The 23,853-nt window shown below is 51.8% G+C and overlaps 1 protein-coding gene across 1 annotated transcript; it reads left to right on the top strand.

Moving 5' to 3' along the window:
* Positions 1-22,288, top strand: LOC125161568 (lipopolysaccharide-binding protein-like). Its single transcript, XM_047851251.1, has 16 exons — positions 1-124; positions 769-883; positions 1,720-1,848; positions 2,295-2,450; positions 6,486-6,549; positions 9,339-9,402; positions 10,531-10,622; positions 11,356-11,532; positions 12,804-12,863; positions 13,732-13,902; positions 16,951-17,018; positions 18,602-18,647; positions 19,543-19,606; positions 20,028-20,122; positions 20,458-20,534; positions 21,684-22,288. The coding sequence occupies exons 1-16, from the start codon at positions 1-3 to the stop codon at positions 21,736-21,738; spliced, it is 1,557 nt and encodes a 518-aa protein (XP_047707207.1). The 3' UTR covers positions 21,739-22,288.
* Positions 22,289-23,853: the final 1,565 nt, after the last annotated feature.

Below are 23,853 nucleotides of genomic sequence, written 5' to 3'. Positions count from 1 at the left end.
ATGATGGCCAGGCCGTCCTGTGTGGTGTTGGCCCTGTTGCTGCTGGCGGAGGTCTCTGGGTCTGCAGAAGGGGCGTCTAATCCTGGGTTCGTGGCCAGAATCACCAGAAAAGGCCTGGAATACGGTAAGGGGGTCGGCCATCCCGCTGGTGCGGCTGTTGCCCACCAGAGTGGTGTCGCAACCAGGAGAAGGGGTCTTAGAAACCCTGGGTATGTCACTCTCTGGGCTTCAGTTTCCTCATCTTGAATAGCGGAGGCTAAGGGTGGGGCTAGACCGGCATTTTCCCCAGGGGGCCAGCGGACTGTCCTGGAATTGCTGGGGCACACGGTAAAATACGGATTCCGAAGATTCGCCGACGGAAGCGAGGCCTGGGAATCTGCATGGGTAACACAGGGTCCAGGCGATGGTGAAAAACCCGAAGGTGTGACTACACTGCAGTAACTCATTCCTCAAAAGCTCCCACGGTATTGTATCATTGCTTCCACGACCTTGTTGAATGAATAGATAACAATTGCCACTTACCTGGCACTTGGAATTCACGATCTAATTTCATTCTCAGGCGTAGGGTGGTATCATTGTTATTACCATTGTACGGGTGGGGGGAAGCGAGTCTCAAGGAATTCAAGGGGCTTGCTTGGGAGCACACCAATAGTAAATGACAAGTCCTATATTCAATCCCAGGCCGTGTGATTTCAAAGCCCAGGCATCCGACTGCTACGCTTGGCTGCCTCCCAGGGAATGAGCTGACTCCCCCCATTTCCCCCTCAGCCCACCGCTATGGAATAGCCACCCTGAAGAAGGAGCTGTCCACGGTCAAGTTGCCTGATTTCTCAGGAAGCTTCAAAGTCGGTTGGATTAAAAGCGTGAGCTATGAGTTTTACAGGTGAGGTCTCCATTCTCCACTGCAGGGGCAGCGGAGGAGGAAGAATGGGGGCCTAGGTTCACGGGGTGGGAGGAAATAAACATGGAATCTTCACTTGGGTTAAAGGCAAAAGGATCACGGCCAGCTCTTGTGGAAGGCTTCTGGAAGGTTCTATATGTTTCTTGAATCATCAGGATGGGAAGGAGAGCCTTAGAAACCGTTTATGAGCCCCGCGAGGTCAGTCCTATAGAAACTACCCTTAGATTTTTGTTCTGCCAGAGACCCCCAGGTACTCTCCTGATTGCCCGGATGAGGGATCAGGCCATGCCACTTAAAGGTCAATAGCCCTTCCCACAGCCCTACAGTATCCCTTGCATCTGGTTTTCGCAGTGGGCTACTTTTTAGTTTGTTAACACATCCAGATCTGCCACCAACTGGGAGTTCTTCAAGGGCAAGGGCTGAGCTGTGAATCTCTCTGTCCTCTGTGCCTAGAACCGGGTCTCACAGAACAGGGTCTCAATGGATGTTGGTTGAGTGAACTAATGAGTGTTGATCTGACAAGAGCCACGAACTCAAATGGCCACAGGGAGGGGATATGTACCGGGTAGGGTGACCGTATCCATCACGGACCAGCCGAAAAAGCAGAATCCACACGAGGAACTTCGATGGAGGGAATCTAACATAGGGAACTTTCTCCAAGGTGTTAGAAGAACCGAAGAGCCAAGTAGAGGACAGTGAGGCAGCCAGAAATTCATAAAAACAGCGAATCACTAACAACCCTAGAGCCGAGAGCCTCGTGTGGAGGACTAATGGGCACCTGGCTTTTCTGGGTTTGATAGTCTGCCTTCCTTCTCCAGACTGAAGATCCATCGCTTCGAGCTCAGGAACTCGGATTTGAGACTACGCCCAACGCAGGGGATCACAGCCTCCTTGACCAATAACTACGTGTCTGTCAGCGGGAACTGGAAGGTGAAAAAGGCTTTCATGTGAGTGGATTTGGGTGAGATTTGGGCAAGGGCAGGTCCTCCCACTCCGGGCTTCCATTTCTGGGTTCTTAAACAACCCGTCTAGGAAGGACCCAGATCTGACTATCCTGAAGCCTCTATTTTATCATCTGTAGAATGGGGTCAATATTAATCCACCTCATAGATGCAGTTGTGGATTTAATAACAGAGCAGATGTAAGAAATTTAGCAGTGTGCCTGCCTGGCACACAGCCGATGTTCAATAAACGCTGGCTGTTTTAGCTCATGACAGAGTAGAGGCTCAGTTAGGATACACAGCTAGTTAGTGGGGAACTGGGGACTGGTCTAGTTAGTGGGGAACTGGGGACTGGTCTAGTTAGTGGGGAACTGGGGACTGGTCTGCATTCTATTGGCTTCTCCTCCTACAGGGGACTGATCATACCTTTGCTTCCCATTTCTCCCAATCAGCACCCTCGATGGTACTTTCGACGTGCGTGTGGATGGCATCTCCATCTCGGTTTCCCTGAACTTGGGCAAGGACCAGTCTGGACGACCCACTGCCTCTGTGGCCCACTGCAGCAACTCCATTGGCCACGTCAGCGTCGACATTTCTGGATCTCTAAGGTAAGAGACTCCACGTGCTTGCTGGAGATTCTCGGAGACGCCTCGACATCCGGCCCACCCAGGGATGCTCCCAGTGGGGCATAAGAGGAAGATTTAAGGTTCATCAAGATCAGAGGTCAGCGAACCTGCAGGCCGATCCAGTCTGCCTCGTGTTTTTGTAAATAAAGCCATGGGCACACAGCCACACTCACTTACTCCCATGTCGTCTACAACTGCTTTAGCGCTACAGCGGCAGAGCTGAGTCGTTGCAACAGAGACCGTGTGGCCTGCGATGCCAAAAATGTGCACGATCTGGCCCTTTAAGAAGGAGTCTGCCGGCACCTGGGCAAGAGGGCCTTTAATGGCAACCCAGGATTCCAAAGTGACTTGCCCGGAGGAGATGCTCAGTGAACATCGAATGAATAATGCCAGTCCCCAGATGACTGCCTTCCCTCCGCTGGGGTTGTCACTGCATCGCCCAGATCCTGGCAGGACACAGGGCCTAAATGATAAGAATCTGATGAAGAGAATCTTAACTGGAGTGTGGACAGGGCTCAGGGGTGTTCAACAAGGGGTGTTGAAACTCCTGGAGAGCGATGACAGTAGGGAGCTGTTACCACCCCTAGGGGTGAAGGTGAAAGGGGAGGGAAGGGTGTTGCCAGAGCCTAGAAAGAGCTGGAAGCTTGGAGAAGGGGCCCTGGGGCAGGTATACTCACACACCCCGTCCCTGTGGCACAGCAGGAACACACTTGGGTGTAAATACCCCAACCCCTCGCTCATTCCTGCCTGCGCCCCCTCATCAGCCAGACAGCAGGAGAGCCTGAGGGATGAATCTCCAGAGGCCAGCCCCCAGGACACCGAGGAGAGCAGAAGGGAACTGGCAAGGGGGCGGTGGCAAACAGAATGAATAGCCAATCACCTCTTTGCTAGACATGAATTCGCTGGATGACCACGTTGGGGGAAAAAAATGTCAACAGAAACATGGGGTCCTTTAATCCTGTCAGCTGCAGGGGCATTCGTATTTCAGGAAGCCCAGAGACCGTTGGCTGTGCATTTACTCTACTGACAAATGTTTTCTGCACAAATATGAGGGGCTTTGAACTTAAGGCTGCCATTTGGAAAAGGAAACTTTTAGTTGAGCCTGGATGGCTTTAAACCACTGTATTGTTTTACTTATTTAATTTTAATTTTTTCATGTGTATTTATTTTTGAGAGAGAGAGAGAGAGAGAGAGCGCAAGCAGGGGGAGGGTGAAGAGAGGAGGAGACAGAATCTGAAGCAGGCGCCAGTCTCCGAGCTGTTAGCACAAAGCCCGATGCGGGGCTCGAACCCACGAACCGGGAGATCATGACCTAAGCCAAAGTTGGACACTTAACCGACTGAGCCACCCGGGTGCCCCACTACTGTATTGTTTGAACTGGGTGGGCATAAGACCCCATTTCTCAGGAGCAAAGCCATGAAATTCTGTGTAGTTTACACACACACACACACACACACACACACACACACACAGAATGGAAATGAACACAGTGGCAGCCAGAGAAATATTTTAGCTAGTTTGTTATGGTGGTGATAGCTGCATGGGTGGGTGCCACTGATAGGGACACAGAAGTATGATTACCCATGGTCTTGACCCAAGTGGGGACTTGGTAACTACTTAATTGTTCATTCAACAAATATTTATTGATCCCCTATTATTTGCCAGATCCTGAGCTCAATGCTAGGAATACGAGATGATACCCAACCCACAGGGTCCCCACCTTGGTGTAATTCGTATTCCAGTGGGGGGAAGGAGACATAAAGTATACTAATATCTATTGAATTGCTTTCAACATAGTTGAGATAACACGCTTATAAGGAGAGAGTCCAGATGCTGTGAATATAGAGGATTTACCTAGCATTTGGGCAGAGACAGATTCTTCACGGAAAGGATATCTGAAACGAGCCTTGATTCTTAGCAGATGAGGAGGAGGGGGGATCTTCTCCGGTGGAGGAAGAAACATGTGCAAAGATCCTGAGGCATGAAAAGTCTGTACTTCCCAGGAAGGGAGCGGAGGCCAGTGTACCTGAAGGGGTGGTGCTTAATTAGAAAGAGCGAAAGGGATAGGCGGGAGCCAGACTCTAGTCTTTGTCCCAACGTCAGGCAGCGGGGAGCCATTGAAGGATTTTAAGAAAGGCAGTGATATGATCAGATTGGCTTTTTTTTAGAAGATCACTCCCTAGGAGATTAGAGCTGGGCAGAGTGAGTGGAGGGAGACCAGAGAGGAGAGAGGCAGTTGTCCGGGTAAGAGACGATAATGTCCCAGGCAGGTGATGGCAGTGGACGTGGGGGAAAGGGCATGTGACAAATTTAGGAGTTGGACCAAATCTAGGCAACAAGAGGAGGAATGGGGCCAGGATGACTTTATGAAGTCTGTGATCCAAGGAAAGTTTCCTACTGCTTCAGTCTGTTACGCTTCTACTCAGTGTTGGAGGGGTCCTCAGAGGTGTCAGAGGGGGTGGGCTTTTCTGGAAGCAACACCCCACGCACAGCTGTCAGGGACTCCAGCCGTGCTCTCTACAGCCAGCATCATTCAGATCCACCCAGGGGGGCCAACGTTCACCCAGGCTATGAGTCCTGGGGCTTGCTCAGGGGACAGAACCCTGGAAAGTTCAAGATGCGTTCTGCAGAATCCCAGGGAATACTTCTGTCCGATTTTACTGCATGAATTTATAATATACCTACATTCATAATACACATCACTCAATCAGCAAGCATCGAATGGCAAAGAAAAATCTATGGGAGAAAAAATGTTACCAGACATAATTCCACGGACTCACTCATTTCCCACAACCTCTCACCCTCACCCCAGGAGAGCACATAGCGTGGGATGTCTGTTTGGGGGCACAATTCTCACCGAGCGCTACCTGGGGTGGAGAGGGTTTCTCTGAGAGCAGCTTTACCTGAAGTGGGTTAGACTCACAGCATGAGCCCAGGAGGTTATTCACCAGTGGCCCCTCAACACCTAACTCAGTGCTTGGCCCGTCAGAGGAGCTCAGTAAATGTTTGTTGAATGAATAACTACTTGCTAAACTGCCAGGTAAGTTGTTCAGTGGATTTTGTAGGGTATAAAGAATGGACCTTACCCTGCTTTCTTTTTCTTTTCTTGAGGTACAATTCACACACGACGTTATAGTAGTTCCAGGCGTACGACACAGTGACCCGATACTTGTATAGATTGTGAAATGATCACCACAGGGAGTCTCGTTAACATCTGTCACCACACAGGGTTGCACGTATTTTTATTGTGATGAGAACTTTTAAGACCTACTCTTAGCAACTTTCAAATATGCAATAGAGCATTATTATCTATAGTCACCACGCTGTACGTCATAGCCCCATGACTTATTCGTCTTGTAACGGACGTTTGTCCCTTTTGACCTCTTCCACCCATTTTGCCCCCTGCCCCCGCAACCACCAATGTGTTCTCCGTAGCTATGAGCTTGATTGTTGTGGGGTTTTTTTAGATTCCACGCATAAGGGAGATCGTATGGTATCTGTCTCTCTCTGTCTGACTTATTTCACTTAGCGTAATATCCTCAAGGACCAGCCATGTTGTTGCAAATCGTAAGACATCCTTCTTTTTTATGGTTGACTAATATTCCTGTGTGTGTGTGTGTGTGTGTGTGTGTACCACATTTTCTTTATTCATTCATCCCTTCATGAACGTTTAGGTTGTTTTTATATCTTGGCTATTATAAATAATGCTGTAGTTAATACAGAGGTGCCGATAACTTTTCAAGTTAGCGTTTTCAGTTTCTTCAGATAAGGACCCAGAGGTGGAATTGTTGGGTCATATGGTAGTTCCATTTTTAATTTGTTGAGGATCCTCCATACTTTCTCCAGAATGGTTGCACCAATTTACGTTCCCACTAAGAGTACATGTGAGTTCCTCATCTGGCTGGGTCCCTTCTTGGGACAACGTGGGGGAAGATCAGATCCGCGAATGGCCCTCGTTTTTGGAGTCCTAGTTAATCACACAAAGTGGATCCTGACTTCTTTCCTCTTTTTTTCCAGCTGGATCCTGAACCTCTTCCATAAAAGAATTGAAAACAATTTCAAAAACATCTTGGAACAAAAGGTAAGCAAAAGGATAAGTAGATTTGTGATTAATACAAGGACGGTTTGGCATGTACATAGGTACATATTTGATATTTGGAAAGAGCCTTGCCTCTTAAGTATGCTGTCGTTTGAATGTGCTTAGTAAAACTTTCTTCATTTACGGTGCAAAAGCAAACTTCAAGGCTTTCCTAAGTCTGTGGGACCACGTACGCTAAATTGGCATTTGTAGCTGGCAGAGCGTTCGATATCTAGTTGTCGATAATATTACGGACATACGGACGAGTGACTTCGGTCGGATCCTTCCCTCACACCATACATAAAAACCAAGTCCAGGTGTTCTAAGGATTTAAATGAATGCCAAACCAAATCCAAAACTTTTTAGGAAAAATTTTGGATATCTTTTCCACCATATTAAAGGTGAAACTTAAATATGACTCATTCTTAAATATTCTTAAATATGGCTCACCCTCCCCCCACCCCAAATGCACCATATTGAAAATCATAGTGGGGCTGATCCTCAGTACCTCTCACCTCCGGAAAAAGCCTTGGAGGCAAAGCGTGCCTCTTCTTGGGAGTGCCTCTTCCACTTACCTGGTGTGTGTCTCTGGGCACACTGAAGGACCCCCTGGAACCTCACTCAACTCATTGGTAAAATTGCGACAATGAGCCCTACCTTGAAAGGGGCTGGTAAGGATTTGATTCGATAACCACTTAGCGCTCCTGGCACACAGGCTGTGCTCAGAGCACTCACCAGCATTACTGTTGGAGACTCATTTCTCAACCGCATTTCACCCCCCGGAATCTTTGCTCTTGACCACATGAGTCCTGCAGTCAGACCTCTGGGGTCTAAATCCCAGCTCTGCAACTTGTCTGACTGGGATGCTGTGGTTAACGGGCTTACCCTCTCTGAGCCCTGGGATTTTTTTTTTTAATTTTTTAATGTTTCATTTATTTTTGAGAGAGAGAAGGAAAGAAAGTGTGTGTGAGTGGGGGAGGGGCAGAGAGAAAGGGAGACACAGAACCCGAAGCAGGCTCCAGGCTCCGGGGTGTCAGCACAGAGCCCGATGCGGCGCTCGACCTCATGAGTTGTGAGATCATGACCCAAGCCGAAGTCAGTCACCTGACCAACTGAGCCACTCAGGCGCCCCTGAGCCTTGGGATTCTTATTTATAAAACAGAAATAATCACAGTGTCTACACTGAAAAGCTGGTGGGAGGACCGTATGACATCATGCACACAGGCACTGACGAGTGCCTCATGCAGAGGAAGGGCAGAGTAACTGACACGAGGCTATTTTCATTGCCATGTGTGCCCCAGGAGCCCTGTGCGGCAGGCTGAGGTCAGAGGCAAGTTGTGGTCACTGCCCAGCTAATATAGGAAACATGGGCCAGAAAAATCTGGATACCCTGCGTCCAGTGGGGAATGGGGCAGGTGTCGGAGAGGCTGAGCCCAAGGACTGATCAGTTTCCCGGGATGGGAGCCCTGGCTGCGGCCCCCACAGGACTGAGGGTGCAGACAGAGATGTGAAGACAGAGAGGACCTCTGACCCAGGGGCTTGGGGTGGGCGGGGTCAGGCCCCAGCAGGGCCAGCTTCCTGGGTGGCGCTGCCTTTCCCTCGTGCTCCGGGAGAGGCCAGGTCAGGCCCACCTGATGCAAGCTGGCTTGGAGTTTGCACAAAACAGTGGCTCCCAAAGTGGGGAAACTTCCCCCAAACAAAGTGTTGATTTTAAGTGATTGTGGAGCCTCGGTATTGCATCATGCAGAATGATGGCGTGAACGAGTGGTCCCCTTTGCAGTCCTCTCCCTCTTTCATCAAAGGGGAAGTCTCCGTTTGGGGTCAACGTATCCTGAATGCTTCTCACACACACACAAAAAGGGAGCATTATCCAACGAGGCAGCCGTATCCAGCCTGGCTTTGTTTCTCAATCCCTTGTATTCTTTTTTCCCAGTTATATCGTGTGTATGCCAAGGGAGGCCAGCTTTTCGCTGACAAGTGCTATAAAATTTCTGTATTTTTTATTACGCGTCTGTGATTCTCGAAAGGCCCCTTGATGCAGAGTGAACATTAAGTAAATGAAGAGGTGAGAAAGGCCAAGTCAGAGAGGTGGTGTAGGAATAGCAGAAGTTGGGAAATCGGAAGCCTAGGGACTTCTGGGATCGTGCAAGCCGGAATTCTGGACGTTGGGAGCAGGCTGGTGGCCACTGAGGAACTGGTCTCGGGACTCTCCTGGCTTTGCTTTGGGGCCCTCTGGTGGCCTTTATCAGTACTGCCTGCAGACCAGGCACCTTGCTCCGTAGGATCCCTTATTCCCAGGTAGCCGGGAGCCAGAGCAAGAAGAGGAAGCCAAGGGGCTGAGGAAGGAGGGGTTGGAGCCTCTGGTTCAAGAGCTGCCTCCTGCACCTAACGGCTCTTCTGCTTTACCCCTCGCTCTCTAATAAGCGCGCCTACGTACTACACTTCTTGCCCCTCAGCTGCCAAGACATTGAACTGAGGACCATGACAAGAGCAGACCCCGGGGCCAGACTTGGCCACCATCCACTTTTAACGTGGGTTCCAGAAAAGTCTAGGAACTTAAGCTGGGCCCCCGTGTGTGGCCCAGCCCAGATGGCACAGTGACCAAGCGTTGCGTGTTGATGAAGGTAGCGGCCTCTTCTCCCTTTCGACACGCTCCTCCCCCCCCCTCACACACCTACCTACAGGGTGGGGAGATAACCCAGGTTTCCTGGAGGGTGGTGGGGGGAAGGGCAGGGCCAAGGAGACAGAGGGTAGAGGGAGACTCACCTGACTTTCTCACGCACTTTGGACAGATCTGCGAAATGGTCCGGAAGTCAACAGCCTCTCACCTGGAGCCCTATCTCCGGACGCTGCCAGGTTTGGAGGCCCCCTCCCTTCTCTGGGTGCCATCAGATGCCAGGACACCTGGTACCCCTGGAGCCATCACCATCATTTCCCAAGAGCCCCGGGAGAACTTTCCCCACTAAGGACCTCTCCACCTTAGAGTTGGATACGGGGTAACCCCCTCTCTCGGGGGTCTCTTCCGGAGGTGGGGGACTCAGGAGGTTAAGGGTAGTGACTCGGAAACCTGCCGGGAGCACGAGGTGGGCAGAGAATGACAAACGCATGGGAGAATCACGGGTCGGCTCTGCCCTGGCTGCTTTAACGAAACAGGGATGCTCTGAACTCCCCGCGTAGGGCCGGGGGTCCACCCAGCCCTGCCCCTCTGGCTGCCACAGGGACCTTTTACAATCAGGTCGGGTCTCCCCGTCTTCTTGGGACCTAGCGAAGATTCCTCTGACTCTCAGGACACTGAGCCCAGCTTCGAGTGACAAGGCCTTGCGTGGTCCGGCAATGTGGCCGGCCACACAGTCCCGATATGCCTCGAACATCGCCAACTCCTCTGATACACCCTACGTGCCTCTAATACGCTCTGAACTGCTACAAGATCCTTGCACATATCGTTCCCTCTGCCAGGAACGTCCTGCCCCACTTCCACCCCCCTTTCACTGAGTCAACACCCGCTCCTCCTTCAGATCAGAGCCCAAGCAACCCCTCCTCTGACTCCCTGTCCAAATCAAGCTGCAACCCCCTATTTCACCCTCCATTATACGGCTGATACCATCCAAGGGACCTACCCTACCTAACAGAGTTGCACTTTTACATGTATTTGCTCGAGCATTCGATTGTCTTTCCCTATCTTCCTCCCCACCCTGGACTGTCCAAGGACAGGGATTTGGGCTCTCTCGCTCAGCTGTTTCATCAGCCTCTTGCATTACACTTGGCACATGGCACATGCTCAGTAAACATTGAATGAACGAGTGAACGGATGCACACGGCACTCTCTTTGTGACTGAAGGTACCATGGATCGGCCCCAGCCCCATTTCCATTCTCCAAAGGCAAAAGTCCATGCGAAAGGAGAGCCCTGAAACCGTGCAGTGCACAACGCACCCAACTGTGTCTGACGACCCTATCCATAACACTGTCTCTTTCCTGTTCCACAGTCATCGCCATGATTGACCAGGTTGCCGGCATTGACTACAGCTTAGTAGGAGCTCCCCAAGTGACTTCTCAAGTCATAGACACACCCTTCAAGGTAAGTTGCTGTGGAGACGGGACTTTAGAGCTCAGGACTAGCAGAAAATCAGTTCTACCTCCCAGAGTCGGCTCCTCTCCTCCTTCGCTAGTCCATCTGCCTATAAGTCCCCATCCTTGGCCAGTGTCCACAGCAGCAACAGGAAACTGGATATACCTTCTCTTGATTCCAGTCTCCTGCAGGATTCCCTGGGGGGGTTGAGCCAGGCCCTAGAGCGCCAGCCTCCTCCAATCGTATTTACGAACCGAACACATCTGCTCCTTCCTATGTGCCAGATGCTGAGTATTTGTACGAATATTGACTTATTTAAAATTTATGCCACCTAGAAACCATTGGCCCCATCCTAATTCGGCAACTGAAGCGGTCGAGGCACAAGGAAGCTGGGGACTCACCCAAAGTCCCAGAGCTAGTAAGTGGCAGGCCAGGGTTCAAACGGATACAGTTAATCTCCAGACTCCATGCTTCCCACATGCTTTCCACGTGCCACATCCTGAGCCTGGGAGAACACGGCACATACCTCCCCACCCGGCTCGATAACAGGGAGATTTGGGACGGTTGTCGGGGTCTAAATATTGTGGGGCCAGAAGGACACTTTCAGGACCCCAGGCCCACATTCTGGAGAGGAACCACCACCCAGGGCGCAGGAGACTTCCCTAGGCAGGCTTTGGATGCCTCTGCCGGGCACCCTCTCTGGTAGGAACCTTAGGTGGGTGATGTGTCCCTCTGTCTCCAGGGTGAATTCTTTGGCCGAAACTGGCGCTCCCCAGCCCCCTTCGATGCTCCTCCCATCAGGCTGCCTGAGAAACAGGACCACCCGCTCCACTTTGCTGTCTCCGAGTATGTCTTCAACACAGCCAGCCGGGTTTACCACCAGGCTGGGCGCATGAATTTCACCATCCAAAACCAGCACGTGAGTGGGAGAAGGAGGAGCCTGGGGGTCCCAGGAGAGAGCGTCAGGCAGGACGGTAGACCAAGGTTAGCGGTGTTCAGGGAAAGAATGTGCCATCTGAAACCTGCCGTGTGGGTTCAAATCCAGGCCGTGCCTCAGTTTCCGTCTGTGCATGTGGATCCCAGAGCTGCCTCTTCCCCAGGGATCTGTAAAGAGCGCGGTGTCTGACCCACGATACAGATAAGCTACTGTTGGTAGTACTTTCAAACGTAAGCCAGACTCTGCGGTGACCTGTCTGGTCCTCCAAGTGGCAGTGGACTTGGGGGAGAGGGATGAGGGGCAGCGCCCGTGAAGGATAAAGGGGAGAGGAAGGGGGCGTGGGAAGGGAGAGCCCTCAGCGGGAGATGCAGTCCCGACACCGACACCGTGGAGGAGGGGGCAGGCGGGCGCGCTGGGTAGGAGTGCTGGAGGGCCCCCAAGCCCACAAACCGTGAGATCGTGACCCGAGCCAAGTCGGAGGCGTGACCGACTCACCCACCCAGGCGCCCCCCCGTCTGGCTCATTGTCTTAATCCCGCCTGTGACCACCAAATTCTCCAGATCTATATACACCCTGGCTGTTCTCCGCCGGGGGCCGAGGGCTGTCTGGGAGAGTGTGGCCCCAGCACGAACGGTGTGGGGCCTGGATGAGACAGCAGGATGCTGCCGGCCAACTGCCCTCCTGGAAGTGGACCCCCTGAAGTCTGAGCCTCGCACCCCCACAGCCAAGCACTATGATGAGTGCCATACGAGCAGCCCACGGAAAGAGGGGATCGTGAGGGAGAAGAGATCCAGGAAGGTGGGCTGCGTGCAGGTGCAGGCAGCGTTCGCCACGCCGGAAAATCAGCAAGTCATCGGGGCCGGTAGAGGACGGCACCATGAGAGAGGTTGGGGGGCCAGCCATCTCTGGCAGTAGATTAAATCCAGGTCGCGCTGGTTACGAGACCTCACTGGCCCTTGAGGGGAGCATCCTGAGAAACTATAAACAACAAAAACCGACTTTTGTTAAGAGTTTACTGAGTTTCCAGGCACTTAGCGCTCTGCCCATACATGGTCTCATTCAATCCTCGCACGCTCTGCTCGGCGGGTGCTGTTATGATCATCCCCATTTTCCAGGCACAGGACCTAGCAAGGGGTGCCGGAAAGTAGTCCGCCAAAAAACTGGCAGGAGCGGTGTTTGAACCCAAGCTGTCTGACCTCCAAGTCCACATCGCGTCCTGCATCTCAAGTAGCTTTGTGCTTCTTCTACGGCAGATTCCCCAGGACTCTCCAATCCGCCTGCACACCAACTCATTCCGGGCCATTATGCCTCAGGTAAGACCCGTGAACACTAATCTCGGAGTATAAGGCAACGCCTCGACCTAGACCAGATGTGGAGATTGTACTGGCATGGCCACGAGCTGTGCCTACACTTCCTCCAAACAGCTTACCTATTAAGAACGGTGGGTAAGGATAAAAGCTATTAATTTTTGCATGCACAAGTCCCATCATTCTCTGACCCCTTGTGGCATAAAGTCTCAGGATCTGGATTCGGATTGATTGCCTGTTGGGTCTGCTGTTCTCCATCTCTGGAACTCTCCAACTCTGGAACTCCGTCTTGCCGGGCCTCAGTTTCCTCGTCTGTCAAACGGGGACGATAATAATACCTGACCCGCCGGGGTCGCTGGGAGGGTCACATGGGAGATGATAGCACCGAAGCAGCGCAAATGTATAAGATCTTTCTGGGGCACAAGGGGGGAGGGCACATCGGGCCGGCTCATAATGTGGGGCTAGGCCACCAATTGATATTTGTTTGACGGTTCTGTAAAGCCCAGCTGAAAAATGGCGGAAGCCGAGTGGACAACAATCGGTGCCCCCTCTCTTGACCCAGGCAATTCAGCCCCAGCCCCAAACTTACACTGTAGTCAACACAAGCTGGCCCGCATAGGCAGCAGTATGGCGACCATCCCTGTTACCGGAGCGTGCCCACTGGGGGTGTCTCTCGCTTTATTGGACAACACCTGTCTATTGGAAAGAGTTCTGGAAAACACAATGCCCGCCCTCCTGTCATATTTCCACTGCTGGTCAAAGGCCCTTGGAAGTTTGGACTTTGGGGATCTGCCCACCTGCCCTTCCCTGATACAGCTTGGGCTCCTTCTGTCTGTCTCCCGCCCTCCCCTGAGTCTCTGCCCTCTTTCTCCAGCTGGCCAGGTTGTACCCCAATACGGAGCTAGAGCTTGAGACGTCTCCCGAATCGGCCCCGTTCCTGATGTTCACCCCTGGAAATGTGACCCTCAGTCCAGTGATAGACATCCAGGCCTTCGCTCTCCTGCCCACCTCCTCTGAGCGCAAGCTACTCTTCGAACTCAGGGTGGTAAGTCTGATCCCAGCTCCCCAGAGGAGCAAGGGGTTCCACCTGCCACGGTGTGAGCCTCTCCCTCCTCCGAAGGACCGGGAGACTGCACAGTTCATAGACGCTGGAGGCTGCTTCTCCTTGCCAGCGGCGTGAGGGGACCTTGCATTTCAGGCTTCCCAAGGGCATACTTAATCACATCATACACTGTCACAATTGCGAGAAAGCTTAAAAGTCATTCCCTCCAGCTATGCTGGATAATTTTAGCTTGCGCACTCTTACATATGCTATAAAAACGTGTTTGATGGGGCGCCTGGGTGGCACAGTCGGTTAAGCGTCCGACTTCAGCCAGGTCACGATCTCGCGGTCCGGGAGTTCGAGCCCCGCGTCAGGCTCTGGGCTGATGGCTCGGAGCCTGGAGCCTGTTTCCGATTCTGTGTCTCCCTCTCTCTCTGCCCCTCCCCCGTTCATGCTCTGTCTCTCTCTGTCCCCCCCCAAAAAATAAATAAACGTTGAAAAAAGAAGTTTAAAAAAAAAAGGAAAAAAAATAAAGCACAACCCTTCTGAAATCAGTATAAATAAAAATCATCAAATTACCTTCTTAAAGAAGGTATAAAATGTAAAGAAGTCTTACGATGGCAATACTCTCCAAACTGAGCTACACGTTCAACACAATCCCTATCAAAATCCCAGCTGGCTTTGACAAGCTGATCCTAAAATTCATATGCAAACTCCAGGGGCCTAGAATAGCCAAAACAATCCTGAAAAAGAAAAACAAGCTGTAGAGCTCCTACGTCCCTATTTCAGAACTTACTAGAAGGCTACAGTAATCAAGATAGTGTGGTGCTGGTGCAAAGAGAGACATACGGATCAACGGAATAGAATTAGGAATCCAGAAATACATCACCATATTTACAGCCAAATGATTTTCAACAAGGGGACCAAGGCAATTCAGTGGGGGAAGAATAAGATTTTTTTTAAGTTTACTTATTTTGAGAGAGAGAACACGTACTAGTGGGGAAGGGGCAGAGAGAGCAGGAGAGAGAGAGAATCCCAAGCAGTCTCCCCAACACCGGGCTCGATCTCATGAACCGTGAGATCACGACCTGAGCCGAAATCAAGAGTTGGACGCTTAACCGACTGAGCCACCCAGGTGCCCCAAAAAGAAGTTTTTAAGAAATGGTGCTGGGACAACTGGATATCCACATGCAAAATGAAACCAGACCCCTTCCTTATACCTACACAAAAAATTGACTAAAAGTGGACCCCAAACCCAAAGGTGGGAGCTAAAACTACAAAACTCTCAGAAAAAAGACACAGTGTTAAATCTTCTTGACCTTGGGTTAGGCAAAGGCTTCTGAGATGCAAATCAAAAGCATGAACAACAAAATTTTAAAAATGGGTAAATTGGACGTCATCAAAATTAAAAACTTCTGTGCTTCAAAGGACATAATTCAAAAAAGTGAGAAAACCCACAGAAAGAGAGAAAATGTTCGCAAAGCACATATACGGGAAGGGATGTGCTTCCAGAATATATAAAGAACTCTTACAAGTCAGTCATAAAAACGACAAGCCAGGGATGCCTGGTTGGCTCAGTCGGCTAAGCGTCCGACTTTGGCTCAGGTCATGATCTCACGGTTCGTGAGTTCGAGCCCCATGTCGAGCTCTGTGCTGACAGCTCAGAGCCTGGAGCCTGCTTCCGATTCTGTGTCTCCCTCTCTCTCTGCCCCTCCCCCGCTCATTCTCCACCCCCTCCCTCTATCTCTCTCTCTCAAAAATGAATAAACATTAAAAAAATTTAAATGACAATCCAATTTCAAAAGGGGCAAAACACTTCTGCTTCTGGGAAGATGGGCTAGATAGATGTCCATTTCCCCCACTCCTGCTGAGTACCTCACGTTACATATAAAATAAACAAGAAAACTCGGAAAGGCAGAGAGAAAAAGGTGGATGGGCCAGGGGCCTCAGGATCTAAGGAACGGCATGATGATGATTGCCCTGGGTTTTCTTTTTGCCCTACAGAGTTCAATTTGGGGCAAGGTGGAAACACTCCCAGGCACAAGCAAAAAAGAGCCCCAACAACATCCTCCTGTCTCTAGCCAAAGGACCAAAAACGGGACAGCCTCGTAAGACAGAAAACTTATAGACAATCCATAACTCGCTTAAGGCTATACCAACATGCTCGACACCCCCGCCGGGGTGTGTCAGTGGAACAGAGAAAAGGAGTGAATTAAAAGACAGGACGATTGGGGCGCCTGGGTGGCGCAGTCGGTTAAGCGTCCGACTTCAGCCAGGTCACGATCTCGCGGTCCGTGAGTTCGAGCCCCGCGTCAGGCTCTGGGCTGATGGCTCAGAGCCTGGAGCCTGTTTCCGATTCTGTGTCTCCCTCTCTCTCTGCCCCTCGCCCGTTCATGCTCTGTCTCTCTCTGTCCCAAAAATAAATAAAACGTTGAAAAAAAAAAGATAGGACGATAGAAATGAGCCAGTCCGATCCCGCAGACTGAACAGACGTAAGGAGCCTCAGGGCCCCGTGGGACTCCGACAAAAGATCTCACCTTCCTGTCTTCAGAGTCTCAAAGTAATAATGGCTGGGAATTCCCCAAATTTGGCAAGAGACATAAATCCAGAATAGCGAACCACCCTAGATGTCGCCTGGTTCAACCCCACCCCTCGACGGACCAGGTCCTGGGGTGGGCTGGTGGGATCTTTAAATGTCCCTAGGGCTCAGGGACTCTCTGAACTTCTCTTAGTAACCTGCTTCAAAGCCCAGTCATACTTGTGGGTGGACGGTCTCCCTATTCGAATGTTCTGTGTCTTTAGCTCCGGCTTATTTCCCCTTTTTGATGCTTCCATTAAGACCTCTAAAACCCCGGCTCACCTTTCTTAAAATCGGCTGGGGAGCCACCAACATTCTGCATCCCCAGCCCACAATCCTCGGGTCGCTCCTTTTCACCTACATGTTCCACATCCCGCCGTGGCTTCTATTTCTGAAGAATTCTCTCCTGGACTGGGAGCCAACTTGACTTCTACATGGGCCGAGAGTCTGAGTTACCCCCTTTGGTTTTCTAGACAACCAACATCTCCGCCACCATCAATGTGAGCTCCGGCAGGATCGTTGGTTCGGTCACCACGGGCAGGTAAGAGGCCGTAGGATGAGGGGAGGAAATAGGGCAGGATGGGGAGAACCCGGCAGTGACTAGAGCATCTAGTCTGTTCGCTGATAGGACTGGCATTGGCCCTTGGAAACAGAGATCTCCACGGGGGCTGGCCTATCCTGTAATCCGGGTGCCCCTTTGGAAAGGCATGTAGACATGGCATGCATGAAAGGCATGCTTCCCTGTCCCCTCTCAGGCGTCAGTGGAGGAGCCGGACTTCCGCAAAGGGATAACTTAGGAACCGTAATCTACCTGGAAGACGCGGGGCTCTGCAGGGACTTTGTATAAAAGATTGAGAAAAACTATCAGTAACCTGCACAGGAGAAAGGGAGATTTGGGATGCAGGGTTAAAGACGCCCCAGCCACTCCAGGGTTAAAGACGCCCCAGCTCCCCTGCCCAGACACCCAGTCAGTAGGCAAATCCTTACCTAACCAGGGGCCAGTGGGGGGGGGGGGGGATGCAGGCTTTGGGCAGGAGGGAGTATATCCCCAGCGAGGGCTGGCGCTTCCCCTGGCGGTGTCCTCCGTCTGGAGCCCTCACCTGTGTCCCGTGTGTCACTGGCTCTGGGTGCTGCTGCCTGCTGGGGAACAGGTGCAGCGGGTGCGTCAGAGGAACTGATTCCTGGCTTCGGGGCTAGATGCGGGTTGGCTGATAAAGTGCACTGACCCCATTAAGATGAACATCTCCTTTACAGGCCTTTAAACAGAGAAGCCCATGGTGAACATGTGGGCCGTGCAGAGGTCCCAGAATTTGAGTTTATGCATAAACCTGGCTTGGGGGGGGGGGGGGGTCCGCAGTATCTGAGTGGACAGCCAAGGGCTTGGGCTGTGGAGAGACGACAAAATGAGGGGGGACATAAGTGGACCTCACACAGTGGTTTCATCAAGGAATTAGCAGAACGATTCTGCCCTATGAGAAGAAAGCAGAGATCAGCCCAGGGTCCCAGGGTAGTTAGAATCCCTGAACAAGAGAGCCCGGCCAGCAGCCAGGAGGTTCAATGGGGAAAGCGGGGGGGGGGGGGGGGGGGGGGGGGGGGGGGGCTGCTACAGCGACAGCAACCGAGGTCCCCGGAACAATATTGTCTGTTCCCAGACAAGAACAATGATAATTGTTTGCATAATTATCATGCAAATAACGCGTGCTCACGGCAAGAAAAAGTTGGAAACTGCAAAGGTGTAAAAGAAAACCACCCCGAATCCCCCCTAACCCTGCCACGTAGTACTAGTTCCCCGCTTCCTTCCGTTTTTTGTGCCGCTTTACATGATCGGACGAGCAGCGCATTACTTTTTGTATCCCGCTTGTTCCAGTCAGTGTTTGTATCGTCACAATTTATGTAAGTTGTTGCAGATGTTCTGCCAGCCTTATTTGTAACCACATCGCTTCTTCTTAAATCACCGGGCATGCTTGAAGGCCTTAAAAATGCGCCACGCTGCAGAGAAACGCTGGGGTGCCCAGGCCCCGGGGAAACGGCCTTGCCCGTGGGCACTGGGTGCTCCCCTCGGGTAACGGCGAGGAAGTAGCGGTCACGGCTCGCGGTGACCCGTGCCTCTCTTTCTCCACGCAGTAAGCTGACATTGGAACTGAAACACTCCAACATCCGTTACTTCAACGTGAGTTGTTTTCCCCAGCACCTCTTCTGTGTGTTCTCCGAGCAGGGATTCGGCACGGGGCGGGGGGCCCACAGAAGACACATTGTGGAAACGGATGCCGTGTCTAAAAGTTAATCCTCCAAGAAGGGCGTTGCCTGAGGGCCAACAGAGGCAACAGGACGTGGACATCAAGAGCGTTGAAGGAAGATAGATCTGGGCGCTTGTACCAGCTGTACCGCTGGGTTACTGCGTGACGTGGGGAAAATGACTTAACCTTTCTGGGCCTCAGTTTCCCTGACCGTAAAAATGGGAATACTGATACCCACCCCAGCTACTTCGAATGGGAGCTATCACGTGACATGGGGCAATGAAGTTAGTAAGACCCTTTGACAAAGTGCCTCACACAGAGTAAGCTCTCAGTATATATTCAGTGTCGTGATATCATGATAATTGGAGCCCGGGTCCACAACACCTTACCCAAAGCCCTTAGAGCTGATGGGCTTCAGAGCTGAGAACTTTTGCCAGGAAATCTGGGGCGTCCAGCGTAGGTTAGCTAACTCTTTCAGGGGGATCTGGGGCAGCGCTCTATCACCAAACACATTAAAACTTCTGCAGCAAAATTTTAAAGTGTTTGCACAGAGTGGAGTAAGAACCACGAAATATCCCGACGGCAGTTCAGGTCCGGGGTTGCCATAAGACGAGCCTGTACGTCCTGATGGCGAAGGAAGGTCAGAGAGTGGGGTTTAGGAGATCGGGAGTAAGGAGCTGTTTGTTCATCGGCAGCCAACCTGCTTTGGGAGTGGGGTGGCATGTTGGCGTTTCTGGAGGCGGGGGCCAGGCAGATGTCCTTCCCTCGGACTCGTTTTCATTCACACCTTGTTTGTTCCCTTTGCTCTGCGCCCCCCCCCCCCGCCAGGTGGATCTGATGGAAGCCATCCTCAATTACTACGCGCTGCACACCCTGTACCCCTCTCTCAACGGTAAGCCTAGCTGCTACCGTGCAAACGTTGAATTCTACCCTTTCTGTAGGAGTCAGGGATCAGTCAGCCTGCCGCTTACCAGGCTGAGCCCCTCTTCTTCTGGGACCCCGCGCTCATGGAGCGCACGCTTTGTTGGGAAGGCAGACGTGTAACAGGCAGTGACAACCTGCGTGACAAATGCCTTGACAGAGGAAGCACAGGGTGCTGTGGGAGCTAGGAGGAGGCATTGAACATGACTTAGAGGTGGGTCCAGGCTTCCAGGAGGTGAGGGTCAAGTTGAGTCCCAAAGCACAGGGAGTTGGGCCAAGGGAGGAGGGGCATTCCAGGCAGCACCTGGAGAACATCTGGAGTTGGCACCCCAGGGTTCTGGGCCAGGTTGGGTGACTGACTTGCTCGGTGACCTTGACCTTGATGGAAGCAGCGCTTGGCCCAGTAGCTGCCGGAGAACCAGCAGGCCTCCTTCTATGCCACGGCCTTCTCCACCTGGCCTTACCACCTGCCTTTTACCACCAAGAGGTTAGAGCAGGAAGTCATCCTGGAAAAGAGAGAGCGGTGGAGATGATGGTCCTCGGGGACGAGTCCCTGGTTATAAGTACAGCATGTCCCATCCCGGGCCTCTCTGGCTGGTGGAGGCTGTCCACATCTGTCCCCTCCTGAGGAAGCCGCATTTGCCGGGCATTTTCATGTACATGCCCCGCTCCCCACAGAAAACCGGCCCCGAATCCAGCAGCCTACCGCATTTCAAAGCAGCCCGCCCTGTCACCGGCCAGCGGCCAATGCAGTGAGCTGTGTCCCCACACGTCCTCAGCCTTCTCTGTCCAACCCGTGTCTCTCTGCTGTTTATCTTCCAGCAAAGCTTGAGGAGGGCTTCCCTCTGCCTCTGCCAAGGGACACGTACCTCAACAGTTTGGAGCTCCACGTCCACAAGGTCAGTGAGACGTGGGGTCTGGATGGGGAGCCCTAGGGCCTCCTGGGAGGGCTGCTTTCGGGGCTGGTAGATATTAGGGGGAGCCCCTGATTCCCACTTACATCCTGGACCTAATGTTTATAGGAACAAATATATTTGTTTTAAATTTTGGAGTGCAGACGCAGGTTTGGATTACGTGGAATCTTGGCTTCGTGCAGAAAGGCTCAGTTCCCAGTAATTCAGTTCAAACACCTTAACTGCACATCAACAATGTGGAGGGTCCTATACCCATGTGTGGCAGGAGGAAAGCGTGCACAGGGGTCAGATTAGACGCACCACTTCCGGGTTGATGAGCCAGAACCTCCTCGGTGGTGTGAGAGTCCCCACTGGGCCACCAGCCAGCCTTCCCTCCCACAGCAGCAAGGGATGTTCCCGGAGAAAAACTGACCAGGCCTTTTAGCACAAGAAGCACGTCAGGGGCAGGGACAGGGACAATGACAGTTTATAACTCCAGAGACACCCATGTCTTCAGTGTTCATAGCATGTTCTTACTCCAAGGTAATTCTAGACTACATCCTTATAAATTAATCATGCGAGGGGAGTAAACTGAGGCAGCACCCAGAGGCACATTGTTCTCCTGGGAGAAAAAACTTCTGGGGGACGGACAGTGACATTCATGCGTGTCTTCCAGAACTCAGCAGATCGGGAAATGCAAATAAATTCCCGGGGGGCAGGCAGCTGAGAGGGACAGTGTTTCTTTTTTTTTTTTTTTTTTTTTAATTCTTCTTTAATGTTTATTTATTTATGAGACAGAGAGAGACAGAGCATAAACGGGGGAGGGTCAGAGAGAGGGAGACACAGAATCGGAAACAGGCTCCAGGCTCTGAGCTGTCAGCCCAGAGCCCGACGCGGGGCTCGAACTCACGGACCGCGAGATCATGACCTGAGCCAAAGCCGGATGCCTAACCCACTGAGCCACCCAGGCGCCCCGGGACAGTGTTTCTAAAAACCTCCAAGACCTAAAGGCATGGCCTTTGCACTTGACCCGGTGTTTCGGTTCAAGTGAGAACGTGCCTCTAGACGCAGTGGGGGCTCCCCTTTCGGGAAGCCCCTCTCCTATGCTGCTCACAAAGTGAGCTTTCTTGTGTGTCCTGTTTGCCTCCTCTCCAGAACTTCTTGCTCTTGGGGGCCAACCTTGAAGAGGCCAAACACTGAAGAGGAGTAGCAGCCATGGCCGGAGGAGGGGACGACGACACAGCTGGGGCTGCCCCTGCCCCCGTGGGGGTCCGGAGGCGGCAGCCACACTGCCTCCACTCCCGTGAGGGCCCCCTCCACATGGACACTAGTCACCGGGGAGCCTGTGGCACCTGAACACACGCCTGAACAGGTGACCCCTTCCCCCTCCTTTCTCCTCCTCCTCCTTCCCGTGTCCCTTCGTGGTTTCTTTACGGCTGTCCTTAGCCTTACTCTGGGTGGCTCGCCCCTGGCTACCTACCTGCCAGCCACTGGAATAAACTTCAGTAAAGGGGGAAAGCATGAGCAATGTCTAGTCGCCACACAGCTCAAAGCACCTCGCTCACCACGAAACATGAACTTAGTCCCCTGTGTCCTTTGGTGTCGTGGTTACAGGAGCAAGAGTCCGACAGAGGGGGCTCAGAGCTTTGTTGCCACTTCCCTGATGTGTGATATTTATCAAAATGGGAACGGGGCGCCTGGGTGGCTCAGTCGGTCGAGCGTCCGACTGCGGCTCGGGGTCATATCTTGCAGGTCATGGGTTCCAGCCCCACATCAGGCTCTGTGCTGACCGCTTGCTCAGAGCCTGGAGCCTGCTTCGGATTCTGTGTCTCCTTCTCTCTCTGCTCCTCCCCAGCTCACGCTTTGTCTCACTCTGTTTCTCAAAAACAAATAAATGTAAAATAAATAAATAAATAAATAAATAAATAATGGTTTTTTAAAGATCCTTTAATACACTAGGAGTAAGATGACAGACTTCCAAATTTTAAATAAATCTGTCTCGAACCATCAACCAACAGCATACCTCTGATGAAATCATCGAAGTGTTGTGTTTTTTTACCTCGGAAGGCCCAGGAAATGAGCCAGCAAGGTCCGATGACCTTACCCGGGAAAATCCAGGGTGTCTAAGAGTGAAGATGGGAGATGGTCAGCAAGGATGGTGAACGATAATGAACCAAAGTGAAATATTTGCCTTGAATGCTCAGTTAGTTACCAAAGGCTGATGTCCAGCCTACTGTGTTCTGTGCTGGTAAACTCCCTGTCCAGCTAGCCCCCACTGTCCCCTGAAGGCAGGAATTCCTGCCTCTCCAAGCCAGCCTCGGGCATAAGGTCTTTTGTCCAAGATCATTTCCTCTAGCATCTCCATTAGAAGTCTGTCACCATCTGTCATCGCTCATGGAGAAGGCAGCTTTGTGAGGGGTCTCGTCATTGTCATGTGAAAAACCTGCAACCTACACCATCCCCTTCCAAGACAATGGGTGACTTTTCTGATCTGACCACTTCTGTGTCCCTGGACTCTGACTTCCAACCCCAGTACTGCTGGGACAATTCAGCAGGAGTCCTCCCCGAAAGCCTGTGGGTCACCCATCTTCCTTCTCCACCTCCATTCCTGAGGGACCTTTCTGAAGCCAGAAAAACAGCTGGGCCCGTCCCTGGCGCTCCCTTGTCTGAGCACACGGGACAGCCCATTCAGGATTTTCCTAACTGGCCGCCAATAGAATGCTTCATTTTCAGCTGACATCTGTGATCAAAAATTGACCCATTCGTATTTTCAGAGCTCAACATGTCACCCTGATTGCCGGATGCCTCGGTTTGGTGGCATATTTTCTTAAAGAATCCTGTTCAAAGTTCTGCCCCTGGGTGGCGGTGGGGACAGCCTGCATTCAGAGGGGGTTAGGTATTAGGGAGCCCTCCCCCACCCAGCTCTTACGAACAACAAAGCTGACATTTTCGTCTCCTTCTGCCCGATTCCTGCTTCTCACCTGGTGTGACTCAAGAGAATTTAAAGTGACAAGATCAGGGGCCCCTGGGTGGCTCAGTCGGTTGGGCGGCCGACTTCGGCTCAGGTCACGATCCCACGGTCTGTGAGTTCGAGCCCCGCGTCGGGCTCTGTGCTGACAGCTCAGAGCCTGGAGCCTGTTTCGGATTCTGTGTCTCCCTCTCTCTCTGACCCTCCCCTGTTCATGCTCTGTCTCTCTCTGTCTCAAAAATAAATAAACATTAAAAAAAAATTTTTTTTAATAAAAAAAAAATATTCAATGTAAGCTCAGGAAGAAAAACAGCTCGATAGTCCTCGCGTCGTCTAGTTTTCTAGAGTCTAGAGAAA

This window comes from Prionailurus viverrinus, chromosome A3 (genome assembly GCF_022837055.1).
Source record: "Prionailurus viverrinus isolate Anna chromosome A3, UM_Priviv_1.0, whole genome shotgun sequence".
NCBI classification, from domain to species: domain Eukaryota; kingdom Metazoa; phylum Chordata; class Mammalia; order Carnivora; family Felidae; genus Prionailurus; species Prionailurus viverrinus.
The sequence above is the reverse complement of the archived record's forward strand: the minus strand, read 5'-3'. Positions and strand labels throughout refer to the sequence as shown.